Below are 16,877 nucleotides of genomic sequence, written 5' to 3'. Positions count from 1 at the left end.
ATGGTAAGAGCGTTAAGACTGTATTTCGGAAGGAGCCGATACAGTTTACAAGAATAAAGGAATATTACTTTTTATAGTATACTCTTTTCCCTGTTTTCTGGTTTTTGTTTTGTTTTCCTAACTCTCTGGTCAATTTATTGTTTGGTTGATCTCACCTTTCTTTCTTCCTTTCAGGGCACCTTACTTACTAGTTTTAAAATATTCAAATTTGAGATATTCAGCACTGCACTATTGGTCTCTGCAAAATTTGCTTCTGACTTCCCTATTTCTATGAATGGCAACATCATATTTCAAATCACACAGAATCAAAATTTATAATCATCTTTGCTCTCAACTTGCCCCTTCCATTCTTTTAATCCAACTAGTTAAAATCCTCCAACAGCTTCCAGGGCACTTAGTTTTCGATCCACTCTCTTGACCCTGGCCAACAAGGCCCTGTGTGATCTAGACCCTGCCTACCTCATAGCCTCATCTTCCTCGCCACTCTTCCTCAAACTCTGTCTCTCTTTGCATTTCCTGGGCCCCACCAAGCTTGCTCCCGCCTCAGAGCTTTTGTATTTGCTGCTCTTTCTGCCTAGGACCACCCTGTTTTATATTTTCATAACCCTCTCACTGACTGGAGTTCTTACTCACTTGTTTGTCTGTTGGTTGAACGCTTTATGAAACAGGGTTTCACCACCTTGCTCACCTCTGTATCCCCGGCACCTAAAAGAGCGCCCAGCGCATGGCAAGTGTTGAGTAAATCTTGCTGAACGTCTGAGGTAGAGCTAGTCACTGCATCCCCTCATTTCTACGCCTTCCTGGTTCTCACAATGTTCTCTTGCTCTCCGTTTTGTCATCACTGTAGCCCAGTTCTGTCCAGTATAACGTGAGCCACCTATGTCATTTTCAATTCCTTAACAGCCACTTAAAAAATGCGAGAATGAACAGGTGAAATTAATTTTTAATAATATATTGTATTTATCACAATAGGTCCAAAAACTGTCATTTTAACATGTGATCAATATTAAAAAATTATTGATGAGATATTTTACATCTTTTTTTTTGGTACTAAGTCATAAAAATTCAGTGTGTAGTTTATTCCTCCAGCACACCTCCACTCCGGCTAGCCTCTTTCCACTGCTCGGTAAGCACACATGGCCAGCAGCTTTCACATTGGCTGGAGCAGCTCTAGCTAATGACCCTGTTACTTCTCCTACAGCCTGTAGCAACAAACCTTCTTCAAAATGCTCTTTCCTTCTCCTTGTTCCCACTTCAGTTTTGCTTTTAGAGCCAGGCCAGATTAATCTTCCAAATCCACAGCTCTTGGGCCATACGCCTCATCTAAAATCTCGGGAGGTGCCCATCACCCTGCAAAGCCCAGCCTTCCAGCCGGCATGGACCAACCACTCCGCCAATACTCCTCCCTAGGCACCCCATCTCACCATTCCCCACACTTTGCCCTCCCTCTGGTTGCTGCTCACAGCACTTTCCATCTAGAATGCCTGCCCCTTCCACTTTCCTGTTCTGTCTTTACCTGTCCCAGTACTACACCCTTCAAGGGTCATTCTGTAGAACCTACCCTGATAGCTCTGGTCTCCTCTGAATGCCCATTATACTTTATGTGTGAAATTTTTACAATATTTTGACATTCCACTTCATACTGTAGCTGTTTTACCTCTCCTCTGAGATAATGAACGTTTCACAAAAATAAGTGCTTTGTCTTAATTTTATTTTCACATAACAATAGGCTTTATATATATAAAATACCTAAGAAGTCTTTCCTGAATGAGTAACACAAATTTCTGAAGGAATTTCCATTGAAATTATCAAACTTTGTATCAGAATTTTTCATGAAATTGATTAAAAACACCAAGAGAACCATTTTTAAAACCTCTGGGTCTGAGTCCTGGGCTTTCATCCAAGGGGAAAAGCTGGGAGGAGAAATGCCATGCAGCCTCCTTTTAAGTCACTGTACATTTCTCTGCTATTTGCTATACTGCTGCAGTTCTCCAGGACAATGCAAAAGAAGAAATGTACTATAATTTTTTCTCACACAATCTCTTGACATCTTCTAATTTTAGGGATAATAAATCAACTAGAACAATCTCTTCTTTTGCCTGTAGAATTGGATTTACAAAAGGATAGTTGAGATTATGTAATTCTTCTGCTCCCAGAATTTTAATTTACTCTTTATTAAAAAAAAAAAAAAACACAGGAAGCAAAACAAAATATTTTTCTTATTTGAGCTTTTCACAAATCTCAACTTGAGTATCAAGAAATGTTATGCGGTGGACCGCCCTGTCCCATCATCACTCCTTTTGGACAGAGTATTTTCTCCTCACATTTCCACTTCTAAGATCATAATCTGTCTGATTGCCTGTCTGAGCCATCAAGAGCACACGTGGACATAAATCATTTTTGCACTTGCATTGCAGGGGTCAAAATGATCCATTACAGAATCTTAGCGTCCTGGGATTACTTTCTTAGGAAGGCATTTCAGTTGTGTACGTACCCCTGGGCCTCTTTCTCCCGGTTCCCCTTTTGGAGCATCACCCTGTGTCAAGAAAAAAACTTAGTTAAAATTCCATGGCCCTGCAGAGTGAGTGATTGCTCAATAAAATTCACTATTCAGATTTCCCGGATTGATACGTTAAACCAATGGGGAAAATATCTTTGACCTTGACCATTGACATTTTCACCATGCAGTCTAGGGAAGAAAATAGCAGCTCAGATAGCCTTTGCCCTTTGGAGTGAAGCCAGATGTGTAGGGTGCAGAATCCAGGTATATCTTCACAGCTTAGGCCAAGACTTGCATCCTAGTTTAACAACACGGCCGTTGTTCTCAAATATAGCATTGTACCCACTCAGAGCCAGCTACTCTGGCTTTTCTCCAAGGGGCTTTGGAATGTTTTCCAAAATGTCCTTAAGAGTGATTGCTTGATTTCAGCAAGACTTAGGAAAATATATTATATGGCACAAAATTACAAGCCAAATAAATGACATGTGTGCAAAGACTTACAACAGGTATTTAACCAAGCAAAAAGAAGACATGATGGCATCAATTTAGACCCATACAAAGTGGGTGAGTGTAGGGGTGTGTGTGTGTGTGTGTGTGTGTGTGTGGGTGTGTGTGTGTGTGTGTGTGTGTGTGTGTGTGTTGTAAAACCACCCAAGGATGCTTTACATTCCCTTTCTTTGACAAGCAGGCAACTGGCAAAAATACTTTCATGCACCTAACCTATTATATTATTCATTACCTCTCTAAACATATTCTCAGAAATGTAGTTACTGGCATTAAAATTTTGAATATTTGAATGCTTCTTATGGTGCCTAATTGCTTCCAAATGTGTTTGTGTGTCTGCGCCAAGTTACCTTTGCAATGAAGAGGAAACCAGCTTCACCACCACATTGCTATAACTAGTTATTATTGTTTTAATATTGCTGTGTTAAGTGCTATAAGAAATGTTTTTTATAAATTTAAAATACGGAAAAGAACAAACTCGTGAACTAGAAAATTACTCCCCTCCCTCGCAAAGAACAACCCAACACCCTTGGAGTCCAAAGTTTCTAAAATGTGAATAATTAGTAGTAAAGGGTACCTCGTTGTCTGTCTTTAAATTTCATTCATTATCCAGTGAAATTAAACATTTTTCTATTTCTTTTTTCACTGGATTTATTTCCTGTCTTGAAAATTGTTTGTGTCCTTTGACCATTTAATTATTTGTTTCTCATCTATTTTATAAAGTCTTTATGTACTATAGCAATTAACCCAATATCCATTGTATTTTGACATAAACATTTCCCTATATGTTTTCCTCTTTATTTTAATTATTATTTTTCATTATATACGAACTTTCCTCAAATTTTCACATGGTTGCATCTGCTAATCTCTCTCCTATGATTCCTTCTGTTGCTCTTGAACTTGGAAGACCATCATCCCAACAATGATATGATTTTTTTTTTAATTAATCTAGGATTTTTTTGATGAGTACACAAAGAAAAGAATTGGGGAAATGCCTGAACTTGGTTTGGGAGTAAGAGACAATCTGGTGTTTTTCCTATTGTTATTGTAGGTGAGTTACCCATCAAGTGAATCCATAAAAAATACAAGTGTCAATAGCAATCTGTTTTGGAATATGTATTAGTGATTCGTGGAACATTGTAGTAATTAATTTAGGCCTCCATTATTTAAGAACAAGTTTCTCTTTATTCACCTCCCTAGGTTTCCTGAACTTATTGACTAAAATGGTCATATGTTTCTCAGAATTTGTAAATACAAGCTTACACAAACCAGACAGATGATGTAGGAAGTAAACAGCCTGTATTCTTCGTGGGAATCATCAGATTTTTGGCATTGGCATATATTACAATCTTTTGTTTTTTTAATTTTTGTTATTTAAATAGACCTAGAAGGCGATACACTGGTTTAAGTGAAAGCTGTTTATTCATTTACCGGGTTTCCTTTAGGTCCTTACTCACCTTTGATACCTGGGTTTCCATGTGTACCCTGAAGGCAAAGGGAAAAAAGATTATATGGAGCCAGGCATTCTATTAGTTTCCTACACCTTACATTAATTTCTGATCAGCTTCATTCCATAAAATTAGAGAAGATTGTAAAAAACACTTTACATACCAAGCAGAGATTCAACTCTATTTTCCCTTACTACATACCAGGAAGACAGCACAGTCTTGAAATGGCAGATTCTCTAGATTTGCTCAAAAAAGATAATGTCTCTCTATTCCTGATGTCCAAGAGAGAATCTCAAAAGATGGAAGAAGAGAGTTCTTCAATCCTATTCTAGAAAGGCATTTTATTTTCCTATTCTCAAACCACCAAAAATCTCGCTTTTCTGTGAACTGGTTTTGGGAACACTCAATAAATGTTAAATAACATATTTCTATGGCTATCGCTATTAAAACATGGTACAGTAATTTCTTCCAACAATATTAAGGGACTGAAATAGTCAGATTAGCTCAGCAGTTGTAAGGTTTCTTTTTACTGTTTATTCTAAAATGTAATTGAATATCCCGAGCAAACCTTCCCTGGCAATCTCTTGGTGTAATAATATAAAGTAAGACTTTATAGAAAGGGAAAGTTAAACCTTTGCTTTGGCCAAAATTAGCTTCTACTGACTGCCACGTTATCATGTAATATATCTAACTTGTATTTTGAAGGAAAAAGAAGACAAACACTCCCTCTTTCTAATGCCTTGATTAGTAGAATGATTTGGAAAAGTTTAGGCTTTGGACCCAAGACTCAAGGGAAAATGTGTTATAGTCTAAGAAATTCACTGTACACATTCCCCTCCCTGCCCCCAAATACAATCATCAGGTCAAAAACATTATCAATGAATTTTTGTGAAATATCTCCACAGGGCTTTTGACCTCTAAGGTTTGAAATCACAGAAGTAAATGAAAAACTGAAGCAGCAGCGTGGAGGCACCTGAAGGTGTCTGTTAGAGAAGCATTCAGCATCTCCAGTCATTGTGATGTCGTTCCCAATGCCTTCCCAGTACAGACATGGCACCTACCAGATATTAGGGCAGAATATAAAGGAAGCACTCCTTTGGGGATTATCTTTTCAAGTATTGAATCATCTTAGTAAATCCTGCCATTTACCTTTGTTTGCCAACTGGTGTCTCCCATTTCACACAATTCACTCTAATTTCCAGAGCTTCCTGACAAGCTTCCTCCCCCACGAGGCATTTTGGGGTTGCACTTGGCTAAGTGTGAAGACACAGTTAATTTCTGGAGAGGTCACTTGTTTCTAGGTGGAAGTAGGATAAAGCTTTGTCTAGAGCACTGAGGATTTGTATGAGCTCTTTCTCTAAATTTTCACTTCAGTATTGAGAAATTCTGGCTTCAATTGTTGCATCAGAAGTGATGCTGAAATATCCTTCGTGGGAAGAATGTCGTCATTTTAAACCAAATCTGCCCTCAGTTCAGTTCAGTAAAATCTCAAGCTTATTTCTAAGGACAGAATGTATCCCTTTAGGAATAAAAGAAAGGAACAGCATTTCTGTTTTTGCTGCTATTTGCACACAACTGCTTTTCAGCAGCACAAAGCAGCCCAGTGTTGTCAGGGCAGAGCTATCATCGCTAGGACTTCCTGACTTGACCCTAAGTTCAAAACAGAAATATACTCACAGGAGGCCCTGGGTCGCCTGGATCCCCCTTCTCACATTCACAAATCTTGCGTTCACACTAAATCAATAGTGAAGCACAATATTTACATTCAGTGAAATATAGCATTTTAAATCTCATTCAGTACACAACTAAATGGAACACTCCTTGAAGAAACTTTACCTTGCAAATATATGGAGCTTTTGCTCTCCCTATTAAATTCTTCCAGGAAAACCCTGATCTGGGAAGACCTAGCTAATAAAGTATTATTAAATGTTGCCATGGTTAAGTAAAATAGACCTCCCATTAAAAATTTATGTATAACATCATTTGCCAGTTAAAATGGAAAAATAAACATTTTCAGTGGACTTTGGGAATTTCTGCTGTTTCTCTTCTATACAACGCATCCAGGCTCAATAATATACAAACACCAAATACTCCTTTACTCAAAAAAGGAAAAAATTTGACTTATACCATATTTTATCAATTCTAAGATGCATATTTTTCCTTATTTTTGCATCTTTGAAACCAGAATGCATATTAAATGAGTCAGGCCCAACCAAGATGAAGCTGGCATTTTCTGCGCATGCACTTCAACGCTTCCAGAATGAGATGGAATAAAACTCCAGAGACACAACAAGAGCACTTGAAGAAATGCTGCATCACCAACACTTTTGGTGGCACAGGGGCTGGTATTGTGTAGAAAAGCCAATAATGACTCTGAGACAAAAAGTGATTTTAGAGGATTTCAACTTTGAATGTGAAGAAGTTTTAGAAATAACCAATTTAGTTTGCTTATATTTTCCCTTATCTGTATGCACAAAAGTGATAACAGGATTTAAAAATGTATATCTAAATAGATCTAAAAGGACTCTTGCCATAGTATAAAATGAAAAATTGTAATTCATAAGAAGGTACTGTATCATAGTTTGACAGAGGGTTTTTTTTTTTTTTTTTTTTTTTTTTTTGTGGTACGCGGGCCTCTCACCGTTGTGGCCTCTCCCGTTGCGGAGCACAGGCTCCGGACGCGCAGGCTCAGCGGCCATGGCCCACGGGCGCAGCCGCTCCGCGGCATGTGGGATCCTCCCGGACCGGGGCACGAACCCGCGTCCCCTGCATCGGCAGGCGGACTCTCAACCACTGCGCCACCAGGGAAGCCCCAGAGGGTTTTTTTTTAATCTGTCTTAATGGCATATAAAATAATGAAACGTAGTGCTCTACAAGCTTTGGTTGGCTCCTATTATTTTATGTGATACTCCTAATGTTAAAGAATCAGTTTATCGAACAAAGTTCAGATGTTCCAAACTCTTTGCCCGGAAACACACATCCAGTAGAGCGGTCCTCAGCAAGTTCACGGTCATCTATTGTGCTGAGTACCGTCCAGTCGATACTGGCCAGCTTCCCTTGTCACTTGGTCTGGTTGCCACCAACAGGGAAGAGAATAAGCTTAGTCAGCCACCAGGCAGCAGGGGGCAACTCTAAGCCCTGTCCATAACCAGGAACACTGCCTAACCCTGGCCAACACAAGGCACAGTTCCTAGAGTGGAGGACCCCCGTAAGTAGCAGGTATTGAGACACAATTAGAAAAAAGGAAGTCATGTCAAAGTCAGCAAACACTATGGTGTCTGGTTATCACTGATTTCTAAAATCACTCTCTAAAATCGTTTAAATATTTCCTACTTTTTCTAAATTTTCCAACCTGCATTGGATAGGGTGACATAAAATAAATCAAATGGCTGCCTCAAAATAGAGTGGCTCATTTTAAAAAGAATTAAGCATTTTTATTTAGTCACACCTTATCTTCTAACGTGAGTTATAATGCTGGTTTGCTTATGTGAGCTTTTAGAGTGATTCATAGTAATCACAGCATGTGGTGCTTACCTTCTTTTCAAATAAGATATCCTAGGAGGGAAAAAAGAATGAAACATTAACTCAATTCACGGTTCTGCTTCCAGCTTCTTATTAACCTTAATTATTTCCTATGGGATATGCAATTTCCAAAAAAAATAACAATTCAGCCTTTTTAACCTTGTAAAATCAATGAAGCCCCAGCCAACAACCCAAGGAGCACTCTGAGCCGTCTACTAATAGAAGACATGAAGGGCACTAGCATTCATTAAAAGTAATTTTTTCTAGAAATTTTATCCTTTTGCATCCTATGTTTTATCTCTTGTTTCTTTTTTATCAGCTCTGTAATCTCCATAGTTTGGCTACAAGCTTAATCAGCCATAATAAGAAATTTCTCACTTTTATTTACAGACTTTGGCAGAATATGTAATTGTGTATTTTCTCTTCTCTATTTTTCTATTCCTTTACAGATATGCACTTATTTTTCAGCATTAAAACATAAATTTTAGGGTGATAATTTCATGAAATATTAATGGGCCTTACAAGTCAATGTGGTCCAGCAGCTCATTCTCTCCTAAGGAAATGTGAGACGCAGTGCTGTGACTTGCCCAAGGTCACACACTTGGGCTGAGCTGCCTAACCAAGTTCAGTGCTATTTTCTACTTAACCACACAGAAATGAAGTAGCCAGAATGTTTTTCAAAACTACTTTAAATTCATAATTTTAGAGAAATTCCCGATGTGGTTTTTGTCCAACATGTAGGTCTCACTACCCTACTCGAGCTCAGTGTGGTATTACCTGACAAGAGCACTGAAGGTCGTGTCTGAAGTCAAACACTGGACAACTTACGTTTACAGATAGAATTATTTCTTTCTTAAGGTAGAAGTTATGTGTCAAATTAATGCCTTATGACTGAATCTGAGGGGTAATTTACATGGTGAAATAGAAGATGGAAGCAAAAAGCACTAGAATATTTGTTGCAAGATGTTAAAAATAAAGCATGTAATGAAGAAGCAAAAGATAAGTCAGAGTTGTACCTTTATGGAGGACTCTGTATCCTTTTAGTTTTGTATTTACTCTACCTTTATTTCCAATCAAATGAAGCATTTAGAGGGAAGAGATAGCAAAATGCTTTAAGTGATTCTAGGGATTTAATCAGAGAAAAATTTAGGCTGGGAATTTCATCATCCAGGGTTTTCATCCTGTTTCCACCATTATCTAGCCACCTGGCCTTAGGTACGTCATATATCCTTCCAGGTCATTTTCCACATCTATAAAATGAGAAAGGTTGACAACATGGTCTTGGGAGCTGTAAAACTGGCCACAGACCCTGTCTACCAAATTCAGTCTCACCTATGGCTTTCTTTCCCTCTCTCTCCATCGTCCCCTGCCCCAGTGATTTTAAATTACTAGCCAGTGTAAACCCTGGCTGAAAGCAGGTGAGATACTTGTATCTTTAAGAACTAGTAGGTCATGTGGAGAATGGGAACTCAGAAAAACTGACGATTTTAGTGTAAAATGGCTTTACCCTCTCCAGAACATTCGGCTGTGCCTAGAAAGTTGAAATGTACATGCTTTATCTCTAGGCTGCCCAGGTCAAGTCCTTGCTTCCACCTGTGATCCTGACATCCCTTCCAGGCATACCCTAGAGAAATTCTTGTACTTGTATATTTCAGCATTCATTGTTTTTAAGAGCCAAAAATTTGAAATAAGATATTAGTGTAATGGATCAATAAACAAAATACTACTCAGCAGTTAAAGTCAATGCGATGAATTTATGTGTTTTAACATAGATAAATTTCCTAAAAAGTTGAGTGGAAAAGCAAGTTGCAAATGAACACATACAATGTGATCCAAATTGTGAAAATATTTAAAATATACGTCAGAAACTTGGTTTCCTCTGGGAGGGAGAAAGAGGAAAGGAATTTGAAAGGAGTTCAAAAGAGACGATAAAACAACTAATAATTCAAGTCAAATTGTAATATTTGAAAATAACTACTAAAATAAGGAAAAATTCAAAGTTGTGTCACTTTACCACCTTTTTACAATAAGCAATATCCTTATCAATTTTAAACTGATAAATTTAACTGCTGCTGTGGCTCCTGGGTAATTTTACACCTTTTAAGCTTTTCATTTGAAAATTCAATTTCTGCTTTGCCATATTACCCCTTAAAAATATGTGCCACGGGCTTAAAAACCATAACAGCACAACTTACTAATTATTTTTGGAACTCATTTGATTTTGTGTTTGCTGGAATTTATATTTCTGTGCAAACAAAAATGGATTCAAAACTACATAACAGATAAGACTGTTTGAAACAAAGAACAAAGCTCCGTTCCCTAAGGGCACTTACCGCCTATAAGCCCCAGTGATAGAAAATATGGCAAAGCAAGCTGCTTGGGAAGATCCTAGACTTGGGGGCGTTGAGGGGGAGGAACAGGACGGTTTCTTGGAATAGTTGGACTTTCTGGATAATTTTGAATAAAGAAATGCAAAGGACCAGCTCATTGATGGAATGCTGTTCTATATGTCAAAGTTTATAAGGAAAAAGGGCATAAAGACTAGTGTGGGCAATCAGACAAAGGAAGCAGTGAGAAGGGACATTTAAAAAGAGTGGACAGAAGGGCCCATGTGGACAGAGCTGGAGAATTGGGAAGTAGTGAGGCCTTTCACTTAAGCGGAGAGGCAGGCTGTGTGGAGGACAGCTGGGAGAATATGGTCAAAGCCAGAGGGAAGGGCATGTTCAATTAAGGTCTAGGTGGATACTGTAGTTTAAATCAGGGGTCCCCAACCCCCAGGCCATGGACCAGTACTGGTCCATGGCCTGTGAGGAACTGGGCCACACAGCAGGTGGTAAGGGGCGGACGAGTGAGCAAAGCTTCATCTCTATTTACAGCCGCTTCCCATCGCTCGCATTACCACCTGAGCTCTTCCTCCTGTCAGGATTATGGTGAGTTGTATAATTATTTCATTATATATTACAATGTAATAATAATAGAAATAAAGTTCACAATAAATGTAATGCGCTTGAATCATCCTGAAACCTTCCCCTGTCCGCCCCAGTCCTTGGAAAAATTGTCTTTATGAAACTGGTCCCTGGTGCCAAAAATGTTGTGGACCACTGGTTTAAATGAAAAAATATAGAGAAAGGACCTCACCAGAGCAAAAGAAGGGTCATTTTACTAATGGAGTCAGAGTTTTATGATGGCATATATGTGAAGAAAGAAGGCTAGAATGGAATTGCCAGTTTTGTGAGTGACCGTGAGGTCAAGGCTATGAGAAGGGAATGGAGAAAATGTGAGGAAGGTGTCAAAGTTATTAGCATGACAGCAAATGGGATGAGAATAAAGAACTTAGTAGGCAAGGATTACAAACTCTATGATAAAAAATATATATTTGCAGCTTACTACGGTAGCAGAATAGCCATTCAAGTTGATCCCTTTGTATGTGAAGGAGAGGATACACTAAATGGATGTTTTGCTTAATTATCTTCAGAGAATGAGACCAATTTGCCACAACCTTTATTCCCATAAAGACTTTAAAATTTTTAATATCAAAGGTGATAAAGAAGTTTTAAAATCTCTCTTGCTCTTTTGAAGGACCAAGTAATATATCCAGGAGATTGGTTTGAATCTGTTTCTTAGGTTTCAATACTGTTATGTAAATCATAATAAAATAGGAGCACAAGTATTTTCTTCACCTTGGAATCATCAGGTCTCTCTTGGGTAATTCAGAACTAAAATGCTTTCATGGGATTCTTATGTGATACTTCCTGCAAGAGGTGTCAAGGAATGTGTGATGGTTCCTTGATTTGTCTTGGCTCCTGCAAAATCTGTTCACTGTGGACACTCCTTTGTCCACAGTGAAATTCAACTAAAGTCTACTCTGCAGTAAACAGAATAAACTGCTGATAAAAAAACAACCCAGATGCATTTCAAAATCATTATGCTGGCAGTAAGAAGCCTGACACAAAAAGAGTGCACGTGCTGTGAGCTTGTTTACGTAAAAATCTAGAAAGTACACTAATCTAGGATGACAAGTCAGATCAGTAGCATTTAAGGGACAAGAGAAACACGTATTGCAAAGAGGCATAAGGAACCTTTTAGGGATGATAGAAGTGTTCTCTTTCCTACTTGTGCTGGTTGTTTCATGGGTGTATACGTTTATCAAAACTCAGGGAAACATGCACTCAAAGTAGACACAGGTGTACTTAAATTATACTGGATTAACTTATTTTAAAAAATCAACTGTGTAATAATTACAAAATAAAAAGTTTAAAAAATTGAACTACAGATGTCATAGAAACAGATTAGATGAGGACTTTTTCCAATGGTCTGATCAAAAGTCAAGTTCTGCTTCCTAGACCACGGCAATTTGAAACATTGAAGCTTGATATCTTTCTTTGAAAAGCCTAATGAGTTCTCTTCACAGAGCTTCCATCTGAACAGATAAGCTGAAATCACAAGATGCTATGGAAGAGCAGTCATTAGGATGCTAAGTCATTTTTTGGTTTCCCCAGAAACAAGCAGTCTTGCTTCAGGTTTACTGCCAACAGCCTGTGTTCTCAGTTGGGCAGGAGCTCTTGGCAAGGGTGTGTCTGGAGGGCGTATGAACCTCCCGAACCGACACATCTGGCCAAACAAGGAGCTGCCTGTCCTGTGTCCTCTCCAGGCAGCAACAGGTGACTCATCACAACCCCAGGGTTCTCTCCTGAACATGCTTGAAACTTCTCTTTTATTCAGGGGTGAGGACTCCTTAAACTATGGTGCAGGCAGGGCTAGGCAGTTAGCCAGGCACCCAGCACATTCCCCTTTCCTGCAGAAGGGATGCTCACGTAAAGCGTTCACCCCAAGTACCTGGGAGCTGAGCCTATCACCTGCGGTCTAGGCAGAACTCTCCCCATCTACCCCTAATGCCCAAGTTAAAAAAGGCTAGAAACAATAGTAACTTTGGAGAAGGGATGTTCCTTAACTGTTTCAAGGCAATTCTAATTGAGAAAACCATAAAAAATAATTACTACTCTCCTTCTCAATATAACTTTACAGGGTTAAGCATGCAGACTCCAGGGTTTTTAGCTGGCCTCAAATTTTCAACTATAAAACGAAGATAATAATAGTACCTACATCATAAGATTGTTGTAAACATTGAATAAAATAAATATGTAAAGTACTCAGAGCAATGCATAATACACAGAGAGCGCTCAAGACATGATCACTATTATTTAGGTAAGAAAAACCCAGCATCTCATGCTGAAAACAGCTGAGAGTAACAAAATCAAAGTAATGTTGGGAAAAAAATTGAGGGAAGGGACAAAAGGAGAAAAACAGACTCTGAAACGGGGCCTGCGGTTTTTTCAACTGATAGAAAAGAGCCCATATGGAGTGCTCAGGACCTAAAGGACACATTGTCCTTGCCCTCCTCTCAAGAAACTTTTTTTAAATCAATATTCTTAAGAAAATCAATCTTGACACTTAAATCAACCACCTTATCTCCAGGAGTTTCCTCCTTGAGAAATGTTGTGAAGAGGGCTTTTGTTCTGATTGCTTTGCCTTCTGTTTTCCCTAGCAGCAAGGAAAGGCTCTCACAACCAATAAAGAAAAGCAGTGACACAGCTAATCAGATCAATCTAGTGGGACTCATTGATTTGATGGGAGAAACTGTGGGGCGACAGCAGGTTATAGCTGATTTAAAACTGGGTGACCTTGTTAACACCTAAAAAACAAGGAGATTTTTTTTTTAATGGAAGTCTGTGAACTTCACTTGAGCATAATATGGCAATAGGTGAGACAAACAGTCAAAAAATATTCCTGCACATCTGTAATGGGAAAAGAATAACTTAGTACAAATATAGCGGACCACAAGTTGACTACAAATCGAATATAAGTCAGCAGTGTTCAATGAGCCCAGGATGTACAAACAGGAGTCTGAGGTGGATGAATGGAAATTAATTCTTCCAAAATCCTCAGCAGTAGCTGACAATAAAGTTCCAGAGAATGAGTCTGGGACTTCCCCAGATTACGTGGTATAAACTATCAAGAAAGTAGAGAGGCACATGGGAGAAATTCTTCTTTCACATTTCCAAGGAGGATTTTTTTCCCTTTCATCTTTTTGGCCCACTATCTATCCTTACAGAATTTGTAAACAAATTATCAATATTATGGTGAAAAATATATACAAAACCAACCCATTAGGTACCTACCAGGTGATCCTGAATTTTATCTACAAGGGTTGAATCATTCAACAGTAGAATGGGTTCACTGGGTGGATCCCCAGATACCAAACAAAGTTTGATTTCATTGACTAGAGTAGAGTCCAATGGTGATAAATAATATTCCTGAAGTTCTGGCATCTTCAGAAATACTTTGAACATCTGGATTCTTTGGATGGTCGATGCCATCAGTCATCAGCAAAGCCACTTTCACACCATCTTTGCACCCTTCTCTCTTAAGTAGCCTTGTGACATTGGCTATGGCATAATAAGAGAAAGTACCTTGCCCAATGAAATTCATAGATTTGACCCTCTGCTTAAAAGTCTGTAGATCCTTCCAAGAAGAAAAAGGTGGATCAATTTGGACAGAGCTGCTAAACTGAAGGGCTGCCAGTTTGATGTCATATTTCAAGGAGCCAGCCGGGGTCAATTGAAAAATCTTGGCACTCAAGCTATCTACAAAATCTTTCTGTTTGTCAAAGAGAAAAATTTTAGAAATTTCAGAGCTGTCCACGATGAAGACAAGATCTATGAAGCAAGTGAGGTCTAAAATAGGACGAACAGGTTAGGCAAAATCCTTGCCCTTACTCGTGAAACAGCTCTGCATAAGGAAAGGCCTGAGGTGATGTGGTCGTGAATTGCTTGCTTCTGAGAGGAGAAGGAAGTGAAAAAGAGAGGCACTACTGAGATAGGGCTTACACTGTAAAGAACTAAATCTCTTTCTAAGTCTACAAATTCTTTTCCTCTTGTAAAATTGTGCAAATCAAAAGCAAACAAAATACCATATATTCCGAGCATCTTCCCAAAGTAAAACTTGCTTAAAGTGAGAGGGAAAGAAAGTACATTATAGTTCCAAAATTCAACAAGCACTAGGCAAAATTGTCTAGAAGTAAATAATACTCTGCCTAATTCTCAAACTGTATCTCATATTCGTGAGGCCCCATCTTGTTTTGTTTTATTTTTTTTTAACTTTTTTGAAATCAAGGGAGAAAATGACTACACATCATATTGTAGCAGTGGTAAGGGACAAAGAAACCTAACAGGGAGAACTTAAGTTTGAATCCTAGCTCTGTGACTTACTAATTAATTTGCCTGCGGCCTTGAGTGTGCCACTTCACCTCTCTGGGCCTCAGTTTCTTTGTCTATGGGAGTGGCAATCTCTGTCATGCCCATTCTAACAAGGCTACTGTGAAGCTCAAATGAGATAATAAATGTACAAGTGCTCTAGAAATTCTGATGTTTTTATAAGTATGCTCTATAAGTTTGTAAGGTGCATTATTATCATATCAAAATAGAATATCACATATATACCTAAATATGTGGTTTGCTATTTGCATCAAATGCTATTTGGAAAAATTCATATTAGGGTTTTAAGAGGCTAAAACTAATAAAGACAGAACAAAACACTTTTTTACCCTGGAGACTTTTCCTTGCAAGTAAATTGGACTTTGATCCTTTCTTTCTTTGACCATATATTGCTTGACTCATAAAAGCTGGCAAAAGCAGGAGATGCAAGACAAAATGTCTGTTCCACATTATGGTAGATGGTGAAAAATCATCTGCCGTGTATCACCTTTAGTAGAAAAATCAGTTATAAATGCTTTAATAAAATATAGAGTTTGCCTTTTTTAATTTCAAGCCAGTGGTATTGAAAACTGGCATGTGGCAAGAGAAAAGGGTTTTCATTCATATTTATAAAAAATTATCCACGTTGAGATTTTTAAAGTTTCTAATCCAAATAGATCACAGCAACACAACCAAACATCTATTAATGAATATTTTTGTATACTCAAAGAATTACACCCAAGTAGTCTGAATTTCCCATTATATTATGGGGAGCAGGAGGCACACAGCCATTTAAAAACATTTCAGTCCCACTCTGTATGATGACTGTGGTTCGATCACAGGGCCTGTTTGACTTTTCCACCTTCTCCAAGGTAGTATCAGATTGCTGCAAGGGTATTTCATTCGTTTTCATTGTAACTAATTCCTGACCATGCCAATATTTTTACAGGGCTGTAGAGAACCACCACCATTTCTGTCTTAATATTACATGCACAATTTCAGTGAGTTCAGAGGTCAAGTCAAAAATTGAATTGCCTTTCTGTTTCCATAGAACCCCATTTTCTACGTTTACTTTGTTAACTTCAACTTCACCAGAGTTCCAAGCTGTAGTACAGCTGCATACCCAGTCAATCAAAAGAGTATGAAAACAGAGTGAAGTAAGTCAGAAAGAGAAAAGTAAATACTGTATGCTAACACATATATATGGAATCTAAAAAAAAAACAAAAAACGGTCATGAAGAACCTAGGGGCAAGACGGGGATAAAGACACAGACCTACTAGAGAATGGATTTGAGGACATGGGGAGCAGGAAGGGTAAGCTGGGACAAAGTAAGAGAGTGGCATGGACATATATACACTACCAAACGTAAAATAGGTAGCTATTGGGAAGCAGCTGCATAGCACAGGGAGATCAGCTTGGTGCTTTGTGACCACCTAGAGGGGTGGGATAGGGAGGGTGGGAGGGAGATGCAAGAGGGAGAAGATACAGGGATGTATGTATATGTATGGCTAATTCACTTTGTCATAAAGCAGAAACTAACCCACCATTGTAAAGCAATTATACTCCAATAAAGATGTTTAAAAAATTTAAAAAAATAAAACCAGGCCAAAAAATAAAAATAGATTATGAGAGCAAAACTAACAGATTTT

General features: G+C 38.4%; 2 protein-coding genes across 2 annotated transcripts in view; one reads left to right on the top strand and one right to left on the bottom strand.

Moving 5' to 3' along the window:
• Window positions 1–15,698, bottom strand: part of COL28A1 (collagen type XXVIII alpha 1 chain) — a 156,924-nt gene extending 141,226 nt beyond the window's left edge. Inside the window, 7 exon segments of the mRNA XM_024767109.1 lie at window positions 2,495–2,536; window positions 4,436–4,489; window positions 6,130–6,186; window positions 7,987–8,007; window positions 14,154–14,265; window positions 14,267–14,708; window positions 15,578–15,698. Coding sequence (XP_024622877.1) covers window positions 2,495–2,536; window positions 4,436–4,489; window positions 6,130–6,186; window positions 7,987–8,007; window positions 14,154–14,265; window positions 14,267–14,708; window positions 15,578–15,698 — 849 coding nt within the window.
• The window catches only part of MIOS (meiosis regulator for oocyte development), a 108,982-nt gene that overhangs the window by 34,713 nt on the left and 57,392 nt on the right, over window positions 1–16,877 (top strand). The window lies entirely within an intron of this gene.

This window comes from Neophocaena asiaeorientalis, unplaced genomic scaffold, assembly GCF_003031525.2.
Source record: "Neophocaena asiaeorientalis asiaeorientalis breed wild unplaced genomic scaffold, Neophocaena_asiaeorientalis_V1.1 scaffold70, whole genome shotgun sequence".
Taxonomy (NCBI): Eukaryota; Metazoa; Chordata; class Mammalia; order Artiodactyla; family Phocoenidae; genus Neophocaena; species Neophocaena asiaeorientalis.
The sequence above is the reverse complement of the archived record's forward strand: the minus strand, read 5'-3'. Positions and strand labels throughout refer to the sequence as shown.